The sequence below is a fragment of the Thunnus albacares genome, chromosome 15 (genome assembly GCF_914725855.1).
Source record: "Thunnus albacares chromosome 15, fThuAlb1.1, whole genome shotgun sequence".
NCBI classification, from domain to species: domain Eukaryota; kingdom Metazoa; phylum Chordata; class Actinopteri; order Scombriformes; family Scombridae; genus Thunnus; species Thunnus albacares.
This window is the reverse complement of record NC_058120.1, coordinates 22,020,454-22,042,033: the sequence shown is the minus strand read 5'-3', so window position 1 is coordinate 22,042,033 and position 21,580 is coordinate 22,020,454. Positions and strand designations below refer to the sequence as shown.

At 40.0% G+C, this 21,580-nt stretch overlaps 3 protein-coding genes and 1 non-coding gene across 4 annotated transcripts; 1 reads left to right on the top strand and 3 right to left on the bottom strand.

The window, feature by feature from the left end:
* The first annotated feature begins 2,151 nt into the window (after positions 1–2,151).
* Positions 2,152–8,263, top strand: fbxo30a (F-box protein 30a). Its single transcript, XM_044374291.1, has 3 exons — positions 2,152–2,374; positions 3,219–5,284; positions 5,401–8,263. Exons 2-3 carry the CDS (start codon positions 3,281–3,283, stop codon positions 5,602–5,604), a joined length of 2,208 nt encoding a protein of 735 aa, XP_044230226.1. The 5' UTR covers positions 2,152–2,374; positions 3,219–3,280; the 3' UTR covers positions 5,605–8,263.
* A 2,378-nt stretch (positions 8,264–10,641) lies between these two features.
* Positions 10,642–10,724, bottom strand: trnal-uaa. Its single transcript has one exon. It is a non-coding gene; the product is annotated as a tRNA-Leu (tRNA).
* A 733-nt stretch (positions 10,725–11,457) lies between these two features.
* Positions 11,458–15,197, bottom strand: stx11a (syntaxin 11a). The gene is made up of 2 exons (XM_044374359.1): positions 14,951–15,197; positions 11,458–13,302 (listed from the first exon to the last, which is right to left on the bottom strand). Exon 2 carries the CDS (start codon positions 13,295–13,297, stop codon positions 12,416–12,418), a length of 882 nt encoding a protein of 293 aa, XP_044230294.1. The 5' UTR covers positions 13,298–13,302; positions 14,951–15,197; the 3' UTR covers positions 11,458–12,415.
* Positions 15,198–16,413: 1,216 nt separating this feature from the next.
* Positions 16,414–17,530, bottom strand: LOC122997948 (syntaxin-11-like). Its single transcript, XM_044374358.1, has one exon. The coding sequence runs from the start codon at positions 17,528–17,530 to the stop codon at positions 16,646–16,648; it is 885 nt and encodes a 294-aa protein (XP_044230293.1). The 3' UTR covers positions 16,414–16,645.
* Positions 17,531–21,580: the final 4,050 nt, after the last annotated feature.

Here is a 21,580-nt window from a genome sequence, read left to right as displayed (position 1 = left end):
GAAATATAATACTTTTTACCTAAAAACTACCCAAGCGTATAAAGTAGTTAGAAATAGCTCCACCTTGACCAGCTACAGTATTAAACGGTTCTTTCACAGCAAAGCATCAGTAATAATCCAATAATATATGACACTCTGAAAAGAGCCAATCTGCCTTGTTATGAGTACTTTTACATTTGATACTTTAAAAAAAGTACATTTTGCTGCTCATATTTTTGTACATCTACTAAAGTAAAAGTTTAAATGCAGGGATTTTTACATGTGTAATTATTACTTTTAATTAAAGCATAAGGTTGGGTTTATTCTATATTTCTCTTATTGTCAATAAGAAAAAAAGACGAAACCAATAGTGTGTGAGTCTGTTTCTCTATGCTTCCCTAACTTGTCTGAGACACTTAGACCCAAGTCCATTCCTGCCCTCTTAAGATGTAAATCTATAAATAAAAATGGTCACAAATATATAGTTTCATTTTTAATGAAGGCTAAATGATTTTCTAAAACAGCTGAGCTCTAGTTTTTAGCAAAGGTTAGTCCAACGTGACTAAATAGTGCATTCGTTGGGGACTATTTCAGCCATGGATTAATACACATTAGTGAGTATTTGCGTCACCTCGAAAGGGTAACTGACCCAAAACAAACTACTGTGCCTGTTTTCATGTTAATGTGGGAACATGTCACCCAGTGCAACCGTGTGACTCTTGTGTTTTTAATAGTTGGTGTGAAGGCACAGAGCAGCAAGCTATATCAGGCACTGGCTACACAGGCAAGTTAGTAGGATATCAGAATCAGAATCAGCTTTATTGACCAAGTATGTTAGGAATTTGACTCCAGTTTCTAGTGGCTCTCAATGTACTTACACACAACAATCTTCAGAAAGATACACAAGGACAACAAGCCAAACAAAGATAATTAAACATAAGCATTTCACTATTATGTGTGAGCAAACGGGTGAAAAATACATACGTATAGAAACAAGTGGACAACAACATACAATATCTATATGCAGGTGAAACCATTTCTGTGAATTGTAAACAGGATACAAATAGTGCAAAAGTGTGGAAGAGTGCAAATAGATCGGAAATAAATATGAAATGGAGTGCTGGAATGAATATTGTATGGGTATAAATACCTATACAATATCAATAATAATTTGTGTCTATGATTTTTTCACAAAAAATTCAACTACATAGTCAGAAATTCTTAAAATTACATTTATTCCTTCTCCCTTAAAAATCCAGAATCTATGAATTTGTAGATGTTTTCATTTTCAAAAGTCTAACTGTTGGACACAGGATGTCTCCTTCACTGAAAAGTCCATCCTCAGTGTATGTGCACTGGATACTTCAAGTTTCCACGTCACACTTGTGTAAGTTGTATACTAGACCATGACTGTCTTAAACTAGTTGTGATGTCACAAATCATGCTCATAGATACGCCCCTTTAACTTAGATTCTTCAGTGAGCACAGAGAAACTTTCCACTTTCAGCAGATGAATGTGTCTTGTTCCTACATTTGGATGTTTGAGCTTCACTGTGCAGAATGATGTCTGTGCATAGTTTGACACTGAAAGACTGTTTATATATTCATCTGCTGAAAGTGGAAAGTTTCTCTGTGTTGGACCTAGTTTGAAAGCCAATCGTGGTCCAGTATGAAAGCCTCCAGTGTAAATACACTGAGAATGTACTTTAAAGTGAAGTAAGAGACATCTTGGGTCCAGAAGTTAAACTTTTGCAATGAAAAATATTTGCATGCTCATAGATTCTGGATATTTAGTGAGGGAGAAGGAATAGATGCCACTTTTAGGATTTTAACATAGTAATTATACATTTTTTGTGGGAAAAAACATATCAGACACACATTATTGTTCCAAGCAGATCATTTTTATAAGTCTTAATACATGTGGAGGAGATCTTAGTACCTTTTCTACCACTGATTTCTCCTATATATAGATTTATAAGTAATTTGAATTGCCTGGCAAAGAGTCTGTATTCATTAAAATCCAAAAACAACAGCACAGACATTTCATGAGTGATTGCATGTAAAACTGGCCTCAGGGTATTCCCCAGTCTGTCTATTTCAGTGCTGTCTCACAGTTCTGCGGTTCTGCGTCCATAAACCGGCCGTCGACGTGATGACGTAGAGGTGCGGCGTCCCACAGCAGGATCAACACAAACGCCGACCGACCGACTCAGAGCAGCGAAGGTCTCAGAGCCGAAGAACCAACTGCAGCCAGTTCATATAAAAATAAGATTTGGACTCATTCGATACGGCGGGATGCTTATGAAAGTGTAGTTTCCGTGTTTGTTGGTGTCGACGGAGCTGATAGAAGTCAAAAAATACAATTAAAAGAAACTCGGGGAGCCCCGTAATTCGGGTAAGCAGTTTCTGGAAGCTACCAGCTAGCTAACTGAGCAGGCTAACAAGTGTAGCAGCGAAGCTAGTTGGCTGGCCATATTGTTGATGTTCTTTTGTTTTACAAAGTTTTGTATCTCATTTGTTAAGCTTTGTCCGTCGTGCACTTATCATAAAAACTAGTTTTAGTAGTTTAACACAATAAGGTCACATACTATTGGTGTTAAAACTATAATTGGTTATAATTGTTGGAAACAGCCGGTGTTGTGTTGTTTGTGTTTTTAGCTATGCTTGCGTAATTTAGCTAGCTGTTGCTGACCAAAGACTTGAACAATAGCTCTCCTGTGTGGCATTGCGGTTTGGACTTGCATCAGATCTTTAAATAATTGTTTTGTGTCAATTAAGCCAGCTTTATTTATCCTAACTAATCCCTACATTCAAGCAACGCAAACAAGTAATGACTCAGAGGTATTTTACTTAGTGGGTTTGTTGCGCACAACTTTTTGAACTTCTTAAGGGGTTGACTCACTTGTCACCAAACTCCATGAATGAAGAGCAGCCTCTCAGAGCCTAAAGGTGAGGGTTCAGATTTGCCTTGAAGCCCTGGAAGAACCGGTGTCACCATGTAACCTAAGAGGAGTGTTGTGAAATGTGACTGAACAGCATAAAGATCTAGTAAACATGCACATGTGTAGTTACAGAGTACTTTGCAGGCATGGGACCTCTTGTGTGTGTATGTTATGTTGGACGGTTGCATGTTATGCTCCCGCTGACCAATCTGTGTGCTTACTGAATAAATATTTGCCATGGCATGCGTGTACTTTGTCAAGGCTTGTGATACAAATATGTTTATGTCTTTGTTTCAGGGTTGAACTCTTCACCCCTTTTCCCTGCCAGAATCAGTTGGGCAAGGAGAAATCAAGTCAAAATGGAGAATCTGCACCCCCACTGCCTTAAATGCATCAACAGAAGATGCATGGTAAGACCAGAGACCGGTGTTTCCTGCGACCTCATTGGCTGCCCCCTTGTCTGTGGGGCAGTTTTCCACTCGTGCAAGCTAGAGGAACATCGTTTACTGTGTCCGTATGAACGGCTGCCATGCCTAAACAGTGGGTTTGGCTGCCCGTTCTCTATCGCAAGGATCAAGATGGCACAACACCTTGAGACTTGCCCAGCAAGTATAGTGTGTTGTACTATGGAGTGGAACCGCTGGCCTGTGAGCTACGCCGATCGCAAGTCCTATGAAAACTTGAGCAAAGACTTTGATGAGGTGGAGCAGCTAGACATGGCCCTGGCCCTGCAGGATCAGAGGATGCTATTAGAGTCCCTGAAGGTCACGACCACTGTGTCAAAGAACGGAGATAAGGAAGTGGATGAAAGTGACAAAATGGCCACAGCATCAAGTGTGACAGAGACAGTGTTGGGTAATGGAACAATGGAAATGGAAGAGGAGCCTTATAACGAGTTGTATAGGGCCTCAGTGGAAACAAGTAGAAGTTTAGCAGCAGCCTTGGACATTCTCACTAATTCTAAGGATATTGAAGTAATTGTTGGAAATTTGAATGGCGAAAAGACAGATAAGAACGGCGAACTCCACAATGGGGAAAATGGTGACTGTCACACTGATTATGTTGCTGAAGGTGGAAAGAATGTAGATATGCAAGAGAGTGACTCTGATTCAGATTGTGAGCTCGGAGCAGTGGGTGGAGTGGATTGTGCAGTGGGGACGGATGGAGATGATGGCATCAGCTGGGCAGAAGAAAATGATTTTGTGGAGTTGTTTTTTGAAGAGAAAGAAGACCTTATCAGCGAGCCAGTAAACGGTTCCAACCTTGTCTGGCCAGAGATGCCTCAGAATTACATGCCTGTTGTAGCACTGGAACCTCCAGTTCCTCAGCAAGCACCACTTTCACCTCCACTGCCATTCCTGCTGTCTGATCATGTAAGAAACAACTTCTTACAACATTTGCCCTCTGAACTCAGGTATAGGTGCTTGGAGCGCAAACTACAGAATGTAGAAGTGCTTAGAGGGATAAGTATGTTTACATTTAACGGACGCCGGGCTCTGCTGTCAGACCCATATTTGTTCAGAGCAAAGATGGAGGACAAGGCAGTAGACACATCTGACCTGGAAGTAGCAGACGACCCCATGGGCCTCCACGGCATTGATCTCATCACTGCTGCATTGCTCTTTTGCCTCGGTGACTCTCCGGGAGGCCGAGGTATCTCAGACAGCAGGTTTGTAGATGGCTACCACATTGATTTTGGTACGCAGACATTCTCCTTTCCTTCAGCCATTCTCGCAACCAACACCATGGTCGGGGATATCGCTTCGGCCTCGGCGTGCGATCACGCCAGCCCACAGCTTTCCAACCCAAGCCCCTTCCACACTCTTAGACTGGACCTGGTGCTTGAATGTGTGGCTCGATACCAAACCAAGCAGCGCTCCATGTTCACATTTGTGTGTGGGCAGTTGTTCCGGCGGGATGAGTTCTCGTCTCATTTCAAAAATGTTCACGGGGATATCCACGCTGGACTCAATGGTTGGATGGAGCAACGCTGCCCCTTGGCCTATTATGGCTGCACCTACTCCCAAAGACGATTCTGCCCGTCAGTACAGGGCTTCCGAATCATCCACGACAGGCACCTCGGCTCTTTTGGGGTTCAGCCTGGTCAACCTCTAAAGACTGGGGTCCCAAGAAACACCTGCCACTTTGGCTCCAAGTGCGATCAGTTCAGCGGTCTTCCATTTGAGGTGTTGCAACATGTAGCAAGCTTCCTGGACAGCTTCAGCTTGTGTCAGCTGTCCAGAGTGTCCCGCACCATGAGGGATGTGTGTGCCAGCCTGCTCCAGATGCGTGGCATGGTCGTCCTGCTGTGGGAGAAGAAACGGCGTGCTGATGGGTCTCCTTCATGGCAGATCACAGACAAGGTTAGTTATTATTATTATTTTAGTAAACACATTTGATAATCAGCATCACGCGCCTGCTGTGTTGCTATAGCTGTAATGCATGAGAAGTAATAGTCAATTCGTTTTTTGTCCTTCAGGTGTGGAGATTCAGCACAGCTTTCGGTACAGTGAACGAGTGGAAGTTTGCCAACATTGCCAGCATGGCCGACCACCTCAAAAAGTGCAAGTTCAATACAATTGCCCGTCGGGAGGAGGCGATCCCTCTGCCATGCATGTGTTTCACCAGAGAGCTCACAAAAGAAGGGAGGTGTTTACGTTCAGTTCTCAAACCAGTAGCATAAGCGATCCTTTTAATATAAAGTGAGCTTTTTGACATTTGAGACCATCAGAACTCAAATACAGATGTATTTTCCTCCAGTGTTTACAGATGTTAGAAATACCAGTCACTCCCAATCTCAAAAAGAAAAAACTCCTGGTTGGAAGTCAGAAACTGTTTGTTCTTTGCTTCACAGTGAAAGAAAATTTTCACACCCATAAATAAGACAAAGCCAGTGTTGGGCCGATTAATTTTTCAGGCTGACATGCTGCAATCACAAGTCAGCACTGTAAACAAGCTGATTGAAGAGCGAGCCTTGTATCTTCCACTCACTGGATTTATGAATACCAGTGTTGTACCCTTATCTACTCTGACTTTGTGTAAATAATCAGATGTTTTGATGTAGGATTTTTTATTTTTATATCAAAAAGTCAGTACTGTGCTACATTGGAGGTAAGAGTAGAGCCTTAACTTGTGATACACTTGATCTTCTAGTCATGAGGTTGTTCAGAATATCTCGGTGAGATTTCTCAGCTGCTTCTAGCTGGAACAGTTTACTGGTATCTTGCACGGTTTTATATCTTATCCTGATACCTAGAGCGACCATATGTGTACTACTTAGAGCTCATAGATTTCATGGCTTTAATTCTCCATTTTAAGACTGACCAAACATCTGTTGTAGCTGTGCACAATGTATGCCGTTTTACAGGCCGAATATATTCACTGTGGTTGTTGACTTCTGTTCACCAGCATAAGCATGTCACCATCATGTTTGGTGTTTTTTAAATGTAGTGTGTTTTGTGGTTTGGCACATGCTGCTCAAGTTATATCCATAACAAAGGTGGTCCATCTTTCTTGTATCTCACTTCTGACTAATGGGCTGGCATGTTAGTCAGGTGAGAGATGAAATAACACTATTCACCAGCCAAATGGCAGTACTGTTTAGCTGTGGTTGGCTTGTGGTTTGTCTCTTCTACTAGCTACTTTGATGCGTAACCAGCAATTGTTTGTAGGTTCTTTTATCCAAAAAAGTGTAACAACTAGTAAAATGATGAATGTACTCAGTGAGTTTAAGAATCCATCAGTGACTGTGGTTAGTGAGCAGTAAACTCTGTTTCCTTCCCTCAGTGTCAGACCTCAAAAAACAAACCCTGCAGGCCAGGTGTTAAGAAGTATAACGGGCACACGCTTCCCTCCAACTAATGAACATCACTAATTATGTTTATAATCATTATTTATCATGGTTGAAATTTATTTTTGGCACTCCACTGTGTTCAAATGTTAGTGTCTCAGGGTTTTAGCATGAAGCTTTGTCAGTAGGTGCTGACCAACACTAGCAGTGGATTGTGTGTAGTCAAGAAAACAGCTGACAGTAACACATTGTCACATACTCGTCAGCTACTTGATTATTGTGCGGTCTTAGAACTGACTGGTGTACCGCTCAGTATTATTATAACATAATAGTGTGTGTTGCAGTGCTGGACTAACATATTACAGTGCATTCAAAAAGTAATCACACCCCTTTCACTTTTTCCACATTTTGTTACGTTGCAGCCTTTCATTTTTTTTTTTTACCCTTCATCTACTCTCAATACCCTGGAGTGACAAATGACAAAGTGAAAACAGGATTTTAGAAATTTTTTGCAAATTTTTTAAAAAGGAAACACTGAAATATCACGTTGACATTCAGACCCTTTACTCAGTACATAGTTGAAGCACCTTTGGTAGCAATTACAGCCTCAAGTCTTCTTGGGTATGACGCGACAAGCTTTGCACACCTGGAGTCCAGTCAGCAAAAATTCTGTTTGAATCTTGTTCGATCAGGCTTGTCGAACACCTTTTTAAATATATTTTGTGTAATACAAATACAAAAATAATACAAAATTAGTTGAGAATATCACAAAAGAGTAACTGATTACTCATGAGGAGAAGAATAATGATATTCCTTTGAGAAAAAAAAAGTGTGTTTTTGTTGTTTTTATATTTCTGAAGTTTGATGTAAAGCCCAGGCAATGTTGGAACTAAACTGTCTTTTTATTCTTAGGAGTCCCAATCTGTGTTTATTTTTTTTTTGTACTGGTACTCTCATTTTTGAAAGAAAAAAAAATCTGCCTCTGTAACGTCTAGACTTGTATTTGCATTATTGATTTGCACATGAAGGCATGTACTGTAAAATTTAAATCCTATTGCTCGGGGTTGTCTTTGCTCAAGTAGCAGGAGTTAATACTCCCTCATGTTTTGCATGTTTGAGTTTGGTGTCTTTGGAAAAAATATTTCAGTCAGTTGAGTCAAGTTGCAGCCTCATTTATATTATATACAGTTTATTTCTCAGGCACAGTGCATTGGTTTAGTACATTTTCATATTAAGTTGCATTTTTTTTTATGTCTTGTATCAGGTTTAATCCTGTGAAATGTGTGAGCAGAATGAGAACCTGAGCATTTAATCAGTCTTTTGCTCTACTGAGGTTCATACAATGTTAAGACAAATGTGTTTCTGCAGCACACTTCTTTTGTTTTTTTAGTGATGCAGTCGGTCTTTGCAGGCACCTGGAGTGTATCAACATCTTCATCAGCGTTTTTAAGTTTTGTTTTCACTCCTGCTGAAGTGTGTTTTCACCACAATATGCCAGCTTCATTTGTTTGACTTTTGAAGCATTTTAATAAAGAGGCTCTCAGTTTTTAAATGTTCGTTTTTGACCTTTTTATTGCAGTAGTTCTTAATGTTTCAATGTCTCAAAACTTTCAAGGGCCAAGACCAAAGGTTTCCATCCCAGCCAAATCCTATTATATGTTTTATTTATGGATTACAGGCACAAAACAAAATCCAAGGGATAACATGTTAAAGTGAAAACACTTATTTCCAACATGGTCACAAGGTGTTAAAAAACAAAGAAACACAACACATTCAACCTTAAACTAAGAAATAAAACACATACCACAGTTTAAATTAAAAAAAAAAAAAACAATGACACCCACATCAACTTAAGTACAGAAATTTTACACCATTCAATGTATCCTGAACAACACAGATCAGCTGCTTCTAGGTGATCTGTTTCAACAGGGGAGCTTCCTGGTTAAAAGTGAAGACTGGTGGAAGGTAGCTGTGTCCACATCCTGCAGGTGTGTGATTAAATTAAACAAAGTAAAAATAGAAAAGTATCTGCACACTGGATTTAAGCTCCCGAAACTTGATTTGACTGAAAAAGACATTTCAAGTGTGCACAAAATTGAATACATCCTGTAGATATCACGGTCAAGCGATCGAACAAAACAAAAAAGTCAATTATTACAATACAAGCATCCAGATACATTATATAAAATTGAAGTAGTTGCAAAAAAAAGTTATAGAAGAAGGTTGAAATTTTGCCTTTTTGGAACTTAATCCAGTGTGTCCAATCGAGTGATGCATAAGTTAAATGACCAGTTTAATGACAACATGTTTCCATCTCCTACAGCTAGATGGCGCCAGATCGACACAGGTTGTCCAGACAGAAATGTCACTGCAGTCCTTCTAATGAGACTTGACTCACCTCGTTGAGTTGTATTTATACGGTGCAGGTCAAATACATTTAAAGCCCTGTCAATGTTAAATATAATTACAACTACACTATATTCACATGTAACTGGATAGTGATATAAATAGAAGCTTTTAAAGTAATAATTAACAATGCAGAGATCTGTTCCCTCTTGTGTTGGCCATCATTGCATCATCAGAAAACAATGAACACATTTTATTGTTCTCTAATGGGAGCTTTTCTTACTTCAGGGGTGGTACAGCGTGAACTGAAAACATGTTATGTGTGGTGAGGCTGTCTTTTTGTTTACAATTCACACATATATGAATGCTGCCTTGAATTTAGATTGAGAGGAAATGGAAACTCATTTTCACAACCTATTTTAACAGCTATGCTGTGCTGCGTGACAACAGCTGAGTCAAGGTGTTTCCTCTGCGGTTTTTAAACGTGCACTTTTGTTAATTATAACTCATAGTAATGAGTTACCTTTAAAGGACCAGTGTGTAGGATTTAAAGGGATCTATTCGCAGACATATTGGTAGAAATTGAATATAATATTCATACGTACGTTGTCATTAGTGTATAATCACCTGAAAATAAGGATTGTTGTGTTTTTGATACCTTAGGATGAGCTCTTTAGCTATATCTACATAAAGCGGGTCCTCATCATGGATGGTCCTCATCCATAGAGTCCGCCGTGTTGCACCGCCATTTTCTACAGTAGCCTAGAACGGACAAACACTGGCTCTAGAGAGGCCTTTCGCGTTTTTCGCGAGTTTCACGGCCACCGTAGGTTCTACACGATTGGAAGGGGAGAGGAGGGGATGGGATGGGGGGTACCCTGGTTCTTCAATAGACTAAACCCAGAACCATAAACAATTTGTAAATAGCGTATTTCGTTGTCATCTACAATGAGAAACAGTATTGAGAAACAACTGGTTAGACACAAGAGAATCACAAAGTGGTGTAGAAAATGATCCTATTCCAAGAGGCAGCTTTAGGACAGGAAACTTATACTTAATCCTAAGTGTTGTGCGTTTTAAATTGTGAGAAAACAAGATGTGCCATGGTAATACAGCGGACCAATCGGCAGCGACATGGCAATCAAACAGGTACTTGTTGACCCCCCGGAGGAGGAGAAGTCTGGACAAATCTCAGCGCCTCCCCAGTGGAACATACTGGACTTATGATCTGACCACACTTTATACCAGATCACTGAACTCTATACACTTTATTGGATTTCACTTAAAATGTACAAGATTAGGAAATATATCTGGAATTATTTCTTATCAGAAATAAGCAATAACGCCCAAACAGTGATAAAGATCTTTACTTATAATATATATATATGTATATATATAATATATATATATATATGTAAGCCAGTGGTATTACTTCTCACTCGGGATGAACATCTCAACAGCGTCTCTTCCGAGGATTGCAACTGCTAAATTTAGCATTTCACCGTCTATACAGGCTTCACAATCAAACTATTGTTTATTATCATGTTTACCTGCGCAGGTGATCTGGTTAAAATTGCTGTTGTCTACCAGGAGTGGGGTTCGAACCCACGAGGACTATTGTCCATTGGATCTTAAGTCCAACGCCTTAACCACTCGGCCATCCTGGTGACGACATAGCGCCATCCATCAAACAAAGACAGTCCGAGTAGCTGGACAACAACAGAATACCAGGTAAACCCACCTGAGTAAACTTATGGCGCCGCAGTGCAAATAAAACCAGTCCTGCTACCAGTAAATGCCCACCACAAACCACACGGCGCTGCTGAGGAAGTGCAATCATTACAGCCCTGAAAGCCGTTTCAACACTGAGCAGAGGCAGTTATTCTGAAAACACCCACTGGCGTCTCTCCTGTGCTGTATGAGGAGTGATGCTCTCAGTCACGGAGCTTCAGTTCACCCGGTGATGAGTGGGAATCCCCCCCCAATGGCTGATGGACAGCCACACGTACAGGAAATAATGGTCTTTTAAATTTGATTATCATTTCACCCACATAACAGAGAGATAGGCCTGCTATGCAAACAGAAAGGACTCTGACCTAGTTTCACATTCTTTATTGGCACAATGCCTGGCTGAACATATGTACACACTGATTTGAATGCATGCTTTGTGTGGACAAATCTGAGAAAACCTGCCTGATTAATACAATCTGACTGACTTTGGTCGCGTGTGGCGTTTAGGGCTGCAACTACCAACTATTTTCATTACAAATTAATCTGTCGATATTTTCTCAATTAATCGATAAGTTGTTTGGACTATAAAATGTCAGAAAATGGTGAAAAATTATGCTTTGTTTCTCAAAGCCCAAGGTGACATCCCTAAACATCTTTTTTTGTCCTGACCAACAGTCCACAACCAAAAGATATTCAGTTTACTATCATGAAAGACTAAAGAAACCAGAAAATATTCACCTTTGAGAAGGCGGAATCAGAGACTTTGGACATTTTGTCTTAAAAATGACTAAAAACGATGAATTAATTTTCTGCCGATTGACTAATCGACTAAATATTTCAGCTCTACTGGAGTTTTGACCTCTTCAGACTTATTTCCTTCTCTGTGCACCATGGCAGTAGGTGAAGTTGTGCCAGAAGTACCCACTCTTACACTACAGGGGGACATTTCACTGAACATCAAACAGGTCCATTTCTGAGAAACAGTCTTTCGTGTGAAGCAACAGATCTTGAGAAACAGCAAGCTCTGGCCTATAGCTGGTGACAATAACAGCAATGGGTGGCCATTTTGAAGTTGCACAATCCACACAAATCTATCTTGCCTCCCCACCTAACCACAGTATGGTGTGATCACTGTATTACTAAAGACTTATTTAGCAATGGCTCTAAGAAGCAGACTTAAAGTTCAAGTTAAGCTACATTCAGGCTGTCAAAACTAGCCACCCAAAGGCATTTATTTAGAAATAAACCATATTATACATCACTTAAATATCTAAAAATAACATTAGAAAACATGAAAGCTGAAAGTGCAAGGACAAAGCTGAGTTATGCGTTAAATTATAGCGTAGATGTTTTTACAGTAATTGAGCTGTTCTCATTAAGATTCAGGAAATGCAGCACTCATATCACACTGTACACGTTTGCATTTGGACGTGTGGTTTGAACTGCTGATCTTTCTCAGACCAGCTCAGTGATGAAAATGATGAGTGTGAAATATGGACATCCAGTATATTCTGCCTAGTATTCACTGCCTTAAAATGAGGTCAATGCGTAGGAAGCTGATTTGAATCTAACCTTGATATTATCTGGACATTGAGAGATAAAAAAAAAAAATAACAGTGATGCTGTCTCATTTGCAGCAAGGGAAGCAACAACAAAACAGTTTTTTGCATGGATGGTTTTTCTTGTACTTCACAGCCTTTTTGACTTGAATTGTGGCCTTGACAACATAGTCCTGAGTTGCACACACATTTGATTCTATATTATTCAGCATGCAGCCCTGCTCCTCCACCAGCAGGGCCATCTGGAAGAAAAGCTCATGAATGTCCCGGATGCGGCCCTCCAGCTCCAGCAGCTCCTTGTGCCGGTTCTCAATCTCCGTCAGAGCAGATCTGGCGGTCTTCCCCTCCAGCAGGAGATTGTCCGAGAAGACGTTCCACTTGCCCGTCTCGATCATCTCGTCTATCTGCTCCCTGGTCACCTCCTTGCCCATGATCTCCGCTTGCCTCTGGATGCGAGTCTTGCAGTTCTCCCTCTGTGCCATCTCGGCCGCGTTGTACTCAGACATGGCTTCATGGAAGGCGCTGGTCAGAGAGAAATACTGTGAGCGAACCATTCGAGCCAGAGCCGAGGTGGGCCCGTGCTCCTCCTCCAGCTCCTTGCTAAGCTTCCCAAGCTTCTCCAGGCGTGCGTAAATGCCCTCCCCTCTGGCCTTGATGTCACGTCCGAGCGCATTGGAGTCCCGTTTGATGCTGCTGATCCTCCTGACAGATGTGAGGAACCTGGTGTTCTGCTTCCCGAGACGCTTCACGTCCATTTTGAGCAGCAGCATCTCCTTCCTCATCACGTGGGCCTCTTTGTAGATGCCCTCCATCACATCGTCTCCCTCAAACACGATGGCATGTTGCTCCAGAGCAATCCCATCCTCTGCAGAGTCATCGCCCTCCTCAGGCCCGCGCTCCTCTGCAGGCTTGGGGGTGATGGTATGCAGCTCAGACAGTCTGTCCCTCATCTCACCTGCAAGGGGAGTCAGGAGCTTTTACTGACCTCTTTAAACCTTTCTGTCAGTTATTTTTTTAAACTTTTAGGATCTTTCCTTCTCTTTCTTTAGTATCCTTTGCCTTATTAGCTCAGCCACCAATCACCTAAAATCTGGTCACTATAGCCTAGAAAGCCTTTCCATATTGGCACCCATATTGTCCAACCATCTTTTTATTACAGCATTTATAGATCTGGCTTTAGATCATGCCTGGCATGTAATAGGATTCAGTTAAAGATCACTGCATACAGTAGATGGAGTTGTGCATCTTTTGAACAACTAGCATTAACATATAATTTTGCACACACTCACTTTTATTGATATTTACAACTGATTTCCGAATGCAATCACTCCCACTGACACTTTATCATCATGTAACACAGAAACTAAGGGTATGATCTTCCAGATTTAAGAATTTATTGGTGAGTTGAAGCCTTAGTTGATAGATATACTAAAAGTTTGGGATTAACTGGACTAAAGGACTACACTACACAACTGTACATAAAGTAGTTAGTGTATAACTAGCTCCACCTCCACCAGCCACAACATTAAAATGATGCTTAATGCTCTGATGCATCAGCAAAAACAATCTAATAATGTAATGTATAATAATATGACAGTCACAGGGGGAATTTTCTGCATAATGAGCACTGATAATAGTACTTAGATAAGGTCTTGAATGCAGGACTTTCACTTGCAGTACAAGTCTTGAACTGGTGTTGCATTGATACTTTTACTCAAGGAAAACATCTGAGTGCTTCTTCCACCATCATGCCTGATCTCAAGTAATTGGAAAAATCTAAATCCCCCTTCTCATGGCAGGTGGTTGGAAGATGTCATGTTCCATTTAGAAACCATAAGAGGAAAATCTGTTAGGTTTAGGAAAATACTGACACCCTTCACATCCTGTTTTGCTATGATCACCAGGATAAAAAAAAAAATTGGATATTGTCATATATATGTGCAAGAATTTCAGATTTTGTGAATGAGCTGTATCAACATGTAGGCTACTATGTGTTAATATCATTTTAATGCATTGCAGCTTGTTGGGGAGATGTGGGTGGACTGGGTGGGGTTGTGGATTTCAAAGATTTCTAAAATATTCTGTGCACTCTATTGAGTTTTTTCTCATGGGACACCTTTTTGTATAGAACTTGGAAAATTCAATAAAAGTACTTATTTTCTAAAAACCTTCAGGGCTTCAGCAACTTATTTAGTCCTATAAAACTTAGACGTACTTTCTTCTTAAGAAACACGGTTCAGTAGCTATCTGTTTTTTAACTCCTCAAAAGGAAACTGACAAGTTACTTCCTCAGCTGTGACGTTTTCATCGCAGATAGAAATTAATTACAGGGCGTCGACTTTAAGAGCAGTGAAAGAAACTGTTTGAGCAGCATTAGTGGGGTGCAGTTAATGTTCAAAATGTTTTTTAGAACAGGAATAAATCAGATGAACAAACCTTAAAGCATCACTGGCCGTTACAAGTGAGGATAATGAGGAGAATATAAAGTAAACAGAAATCCTGTACTATAGTGGCCAGTTCTGAGCCTACAAATCAGTTAATCGATTATATCAGCCAATATATTAAATATCACAACCATACAACAAAAAACAGAAGACACGTACCTTGCTTGTTGTGTTTCCCTCCGACGGTCTTACACCAATAAACTCGCTAAAGCAGAAGAGGCGACCACGAAAAAACTCATTTCCTCTTTTTCTCCGTTAAATCTCCAAATTTCAACATAAACAAAGGTCAAGTGTGTGCATTAAATGAGGTCTCGCAGTCAAGACATTACACTGACACACTGACAGCCTGCAGCATATAGCAACAGGTATATTAGTGCGGAAGATCACGCCCTCCCCCCTCATTTCACACGCTTCACAGCCTCCCCTGCTTTGAGTCAAGGAAGACTTTTTTTTTTTGAATATCAAAGCGCGCTGGTGACTTTCAAATTATGTAATGAGGATGTTAAGACCTCGATTTGTGAGCTGTTTATTGTCAGGATGGCATATGAAAGACACAAACCTTTTAAAAGCTTTTTCAGAAATAACAAACCCTTTGAAGTCTTCCACAAATCAGACAAGTAAAACAATTAAAGAGTCATTATCTGACAATTCAAAGTTCAATCTTGACCTTGAAAACAGCAGTTGACAAAGTAGTCTCACCACAAGGTCCATTTAGTGGCTGACTTGGAGCTTTTGACAGTGGTGGAGGAAGGATTCACATCCTTTAATCTAGTGGTTCTCAAAGTGGGGTACAGGGACCCCCAGGCGTCCTTGAGGGTGTTCCATTGGGTCCCCGGCAAAAAGAGGAACAATTTATTTTTTATATTCCATCCATAAGTAACACAATGACAGAATGTATGAATATTTTGGTCATGGGTTTCATACACTCTATGTAATAAAACATCTAAACGCAAAAATCTTATCAGAGGGGGGTCCGTGGTCTGATTTGTGTCAGTTTAGGGGTCCTTGACGTGAAAAAGTTTGAGAATCACTGCTTTAATCTAGTAAAAAGTAAGCATCATACTGTAAAAACACTCCATTACAAATAAAACTACTCAATTTATAATGTAACATGACTAAATGTATGTAAATGACATCAGCAAAATGTACTTAAGAGTATCAAAAGTAAATGTATTCGGTTAGAACTCCAATGAAAAATCAATGAATTGATGAACAGAAGATTGTCGTCAACGGCTCTGATAATTGATTCATTATGCTGAGTAATTTTTTTAAGAAAAAGTGTCTAAATTCTCTTGTTCCAGCTTCTTAAATGTGAATTAATTCTGGTTTCTTTAGTCCTCTATGACAGTAAACTGAATATCTTTGGGTTGAGGACTGTTGGTTGGTTAAGTGCTTTATATACTGTTGGACAGTTTAATCTTTAACAACATATTTTGTAATCTGATCGTACATTTTAGATGTAAAAGTTTTCATATGTAATGTAACTAGTAACTGTAGCTGCCGGATAAATGTAGTGGAGCAGAAGTAGGAAGTAGCATAAAATGGAAATACTCAAGTAGTACCCCGAGTTTGTACTCATATACAGTATTTGAGTTACGTTCCACCACCGGCTTTCAATCATACATCACGTGACCACATGACCAGTTGCCATGGAACTGTTGATGAGTTCAAATTAAGATTTTTTCTGAGGATTTTAAGGACTTTTCGTCCACTTTGGCTCAAATGCTGAAATTCAAAGTTCATTCTTGACCTCATATCGAAACAGTTTTTTGAAGGTACATATGATTGAGAACAATGTCTTATGTTCTTGGACTAGAAGCAGACCTGATCCAAAACCACTGGCCCCCATCAGACTTAATTATAATAACATGGAAAGCAGCTACAAAACAGCTGCTTGAAGGGGTTGTTTTTATCAGATTTGGTGGCTTTATCCAGCTGAACCAACGCTTCCTGAGTGGTCACTTCAGTATTTTGGACATTTTTCTGGATGTTTTCGACAGTTGCTCCCTGCTCCTCTGTGAGCACAGCCACATCCAAGAACAGTTCCTGGATCCCCTCGATTCTCTTCTCCAGCTCCAGCAGCTCTTTGTGACGGCTCTCGATCTGTAACAACGCAGAGTGGGCTGTTTTGCCTTCTAGCTGGTCGCTGAACACATTCCACTCCCCGCTCTCCATCATCTCCCTCAGCCCCTCTTCGCTGACCTCCCGGCCCACCACCTCCATCTGCCTCTGGATCTGCCGTTTACAAGCCTCCCTGTGGCTCATCTCTGTGTCATTGTAGCTGATCATCGCCTCTCGCAGAGCATTGCTGAGACATTGGTATTGTGTTAGAGCAATACGTGCTGTTGGGTCACTGCTGCCACGCTGAGCCTCCATTTCTCCACTGAGAGCATTCATCTTGTGCAGCCTCTGCAACACAGACTCTCCTCTGCGTTTAACATCTGCCCCGATTGCATTGGCGTCCCGCTTTGTTGCACTGAGGTGTGAGGTCTTGTTCAAAGTCTGGTAGTTCACATCCTTCAGCTCGCTGATGTCATTTTGCATCTGCTGGATCTCCAGACGTATCTGCTGGGCCTCCTGCAGAACACCATCCAGGTCTGGGTCAGGATGTGATTCTGCTGCTGCTGCTGCTGCTGCTCCTGCTGCTGCTTCATGCTCTGACAGGTTGTCCAGCTCCACTGTGCTGAAGCCCTCACAGTCAATCTGCTCCTCGTGGAGGTGCCTCAGCCTGTCTTTCATGTCTGAAAGGAGGATGACACAAAAAAATGCAAGGTTGATAAAGCCGAGGGGCCACAAGATGATTAATGGGACAAGGAAGAATAAAAACATATTTCTGCTCCACATTTTCTTCGCTAATTTTTGCTTATTTCTTGTAAAATACTGATATTTTTGAGTCTCTAAGAAATGAAACAATCTGAGAAGCTAAGAGGGGAAATCCCTTTAGATGGAAAACAAGTAAAATAACTTGCAAAGAAAGTACTGTGGAAGGACTTTAGAATGACGTTTCAGCAAATGTGTGCCTTCTTCAGAGCTTAGAGAAAGATAACATCATAACATCATATTTATAGCATCCTGGGGCACCCAGATGTATGAGATCATGTACATGAAGTAAAAACACCATTGAATCATAGCAATCCATACAAAAGGAGGCCCCATTCAGTATCATTATTCTGTAGCATTCATCTGCAGTGGTATGCCTGCAACAAAGTTATCTGCAGTATAAATCAATCAGTCAGCTAAATATGAACCTTTTCAGCTGCGCTATGAGACTGTATAAAACAATTGCAAAAAAGTTGTCTTTGGTGGAATATATAACCTGTGACAAAAGTTCACAAGTGGACTGCATCATTTTAAGGGGTCACCCAAGAAAGTTGTGAACCACTGAGACACATAAAGTTATTTGTTTTTTTGTTGTTTTTTTTAACCAGAGGTAGTAACTTTCTCTCTGTGATGAACTGATTGACACTCATTATTGGTGACAAGTAAAAAAAAAAACAATAAAAAAAAACTTTACAGACTACCTCAGCAACACTTCCTTGCAAGAAACAGATGCTGGATCTTATAACTCCTATAATGCAATTTAATAGTGTCTTTTATTAGACCTTGCCTGTTAATGCCCTCTTCTTTCAAACATCATGCCTCCAGCCTCAAATATTAGAATTCTCAAGTCAAACTCAAGATAATCATAAGACACCATCAGGCTTATTTTGTTCGACTAGAAAGCTCCTGCAGAGTCATAGAAGACTTTATACAGTTGTAACATGATGAGTAAACTGATCTTAATCTGTAAAAACCAGAGAAGGCACACTTCAGTCCTGAAACTGCACTCACGAAGGCTCAGCCAAAACATCTGTGCATTTTCGTTCCCTGTGCTGAAGAAACTGATCAATCCTATCAAAACAGAATCCTGTGTGCAAACTCTCCCCTTTTTTTTGTAAACACTGAAACAGAATCAACAAAGAGGAAGAAGGTAAAAAGGCAAACCAGACAAAGAATGATCAGTTGCAAGAAACAAACTCATAGGTGTTATTGTGTTAAAAGTTTCCTGAGCAGTGACTGAAAATGTCTGACAGGCCTGAGCTCAGTCAGGCACAAAACATCAATCTTACTGAAAGCATGACAATTTAAAAGTTTTGCAATCAATATGTGTAGCAGCCATGTGAGAGCGTTTTCTCTCCTCTTCCTCTTCAGTATCAAGTATATCTTAGATGAATACGCTTGAACCGCCAGGACATTTAATCTCTCCCAGCACTTAACAAACAAGTTTTTAAGCAGTAAAGTATAGTATAAAAAGTATTTCAGCATGTAATCCGGTGTTAAGTAAGTGGTGATATTTAGGATTTAGGTGGTTTAAGACAGTGAATCAGCAATCCTGCACAGTCTGACAAACAGCAGGCATGAACCAGCGTTTTGTTTTTTGTGAGTTGATTTTTACTGCAGATAAATATAACATTTTGAATTATTTTTAACACACTTTTCCATGAGAGTGAGTGTAAAGAAGGCCTGATTTGAAGTTTTTTCATCTGTACTCTATTTTCAGTTCAGATGGTCTAAAATCTGACTTAAATTGCTGCCACAGTCAAACCTAATACGTATGCAAGTATGTAAGACTGCACTGACAGAATTATTATACCTTACTTTTATGGCTGTTAGTTATCTGTAGAGGGTTTGCAGATGCGTCTTCCTCACAAGCTGATCATGGAAATGGTAGTTCAGTCCAACGAGCAGCATCGAATAATTTTGTGAGAATGTTTACCATGATCACTGACTTTTTTTTAAAGAGGAAAGGATTTTCAGAAACAAAACTTTCTGCATTCCTTTTTTGTCACATGGAGGCACAGGGTGACGTTTCAGGAAGGTGAGGCCAATCCTCCTGAGGATTCACCATGAAGATGACAACTGATGTTTCTTTATTTACTGTACATTTTTCTATATCCTCGGGTCATCTGCTACTCAAGTACACTTTAAGTTTTTTCTGATTTCCAAGTTATTTTTCATGTGTAACAGCACAGCAAGTGATGTGAAAAGAGACTGATGTTAAGCGGAGGCCTCGAAAGAGAGAAAAAAAAGCAAATATGTAAGATAATATCAAAAACAGAAGTTACCAGACACACTGACAGTGGACACTGAAAGCATGCGAAAAATAAAGAGGAAGTATTTCAGATATGTTATCTTTCAAAGGGGTGGGACTAAAGTGTTCATCTATGATAACAGATGAACATGATGAAGTCTTACAGAGTGTTGAGCCTGAATTCAGTTTGCTTTGCCACTTTTACAAAAAAATCTTTCACAACCGCTGCTTTCAGTTTCATGAAATGTAATCTGACCAATGACTCGTTCTCACATTGCATGCAGCAAAACCACCAGTTGTCAGGTGATAATCATTCATGTCGCCAGAAAAAGAAGCTGAAGTATATTTGAACAAGGAAAACGGATGGTTCAGTTGATGTGTAGGAAGCTGTGTAATAGTCATTTGCACAGCAAGCAGCGGTGTGTGTATGTGATTACGAGTAGTTTCCATCAAGCCTCCATGAGTTTGAGTCACACTAGCTTCATTTCTCAAAGGGGATTTTTACTAAGTTTGAGTATCACTTTGCTGTAGATGCACACTTCCCCAGAAGTGTGTAAGTGACACATGATACTGACAACATCTGAGTTTAGAGTATCCCCCAATAAACCACAATGCAAGCAGTAATTAAGCGTAAAAGTCTAGTCTCTCTGTTTAATTGTCTTGCTCCTTGTGTCAGTCACTTGGTCAGTTTTAACCTTGGAATACAGATATGTATTTGTTGTCCACTTTATGATATGAAAAGACATGATAATGATAGCACTGAACTCTGAAGTAGATATTCATGTCCACTTCAGAAAGAAATCTAAATATCTAAACACCATATGAACCATTGAACCATCACAACTGGGTGGCAAGAAAATGTTAAATCACTAAATAAGAGGTTAGTTTTATGATTCTTTGTCTCAAATTCTTATCTGATATTTTTAACTGGTCAGTAAACACTGGAATATTTATTTTGTCCAGCAGATGTCAGTGTGACAACAGTGTATTCATCAGTCCAATAACATGCAGAAACATTCCTCTAAGGTTGATGATCATCTCAACAACTGTATTCTATGCTTTACTTCATCTAAATGATAATTCAGGAGGAAATGTACTTCTTGTATTAATTTTGGCTGTATTTATACAATATTTACTGGTGTAAATATATAAATATATGTAAGTTTAATGACAACGCAAGACAACTCTGACATTAACTCGGTCATTAACAAGATAGATTTTCCAAACTATTTGTATGTAAAAAAAAACACAATGATGTCCAGAAATTATGTTCTTGGTAGAGAAAGTGAAAGAGCAGTGCATTTCCCTCACTTCATACCACCACTGAGGCCCTTCACCCCCAAACTGCTGCTCAGTGATCTGCAGATTATACTGTGGTTGACCTGGGTGTCTTCTGGGCGTGAAGGTGTGTAACTGTGTGAGTGTGAACAGGACGTTCCTGCAAAAGAGTCTGCATCTAAATTATACTTCTCTGGTTAATAATAATAATAATAATAATAATAGCGTACAACATGTCAGAAGCACACTTACTACTTAGCAGGAAAAACCCAGATAAATCACTTTTATTTTGCTCTATAAACATGTTTTCATTTGTTTGTCAGTTTGCATTTCTGGATATAATAAAATAATTGCAAACTTTCATCAAAGCATTCATTTTATTGATTTCCAGCACCAAACTCAGCCTGAAAAACATCACAAATTAGAAGTTCTAGTTCAAA

Excerpts from the sequence above, each read along its gene's own strand:
- fbxo30a (XM_044374291.1), top strand. The coding sequence starts at position 3,281 with ATGGAGAATCTGCACCCCCACTGCCTTAAATGCATCAACAGAAGATGC. Across the intron at positions 5,285-5,400 it reads CATGGCAGATCACAGACAAG|GTGTGGAGATTCAGCACAGC; the intron begins GTTAGTTATTAT and ends TTTGTCCTTCAG.
- stx11a (XM_044374359.1), bottom strand. The coding sequence starts at position 13,297 with ATGAGGGACAGACTGTCTGAGCTGCATACCATCACCCCCAAGCCTGCA.
- LOC122997948 (XM_044374358.1), bottom strand. The coding sequence starts at position 17,530 with ATGAAAGACAGGCTGAGGCACCTCCACGAGGAGCAGATTGACTGTGAG.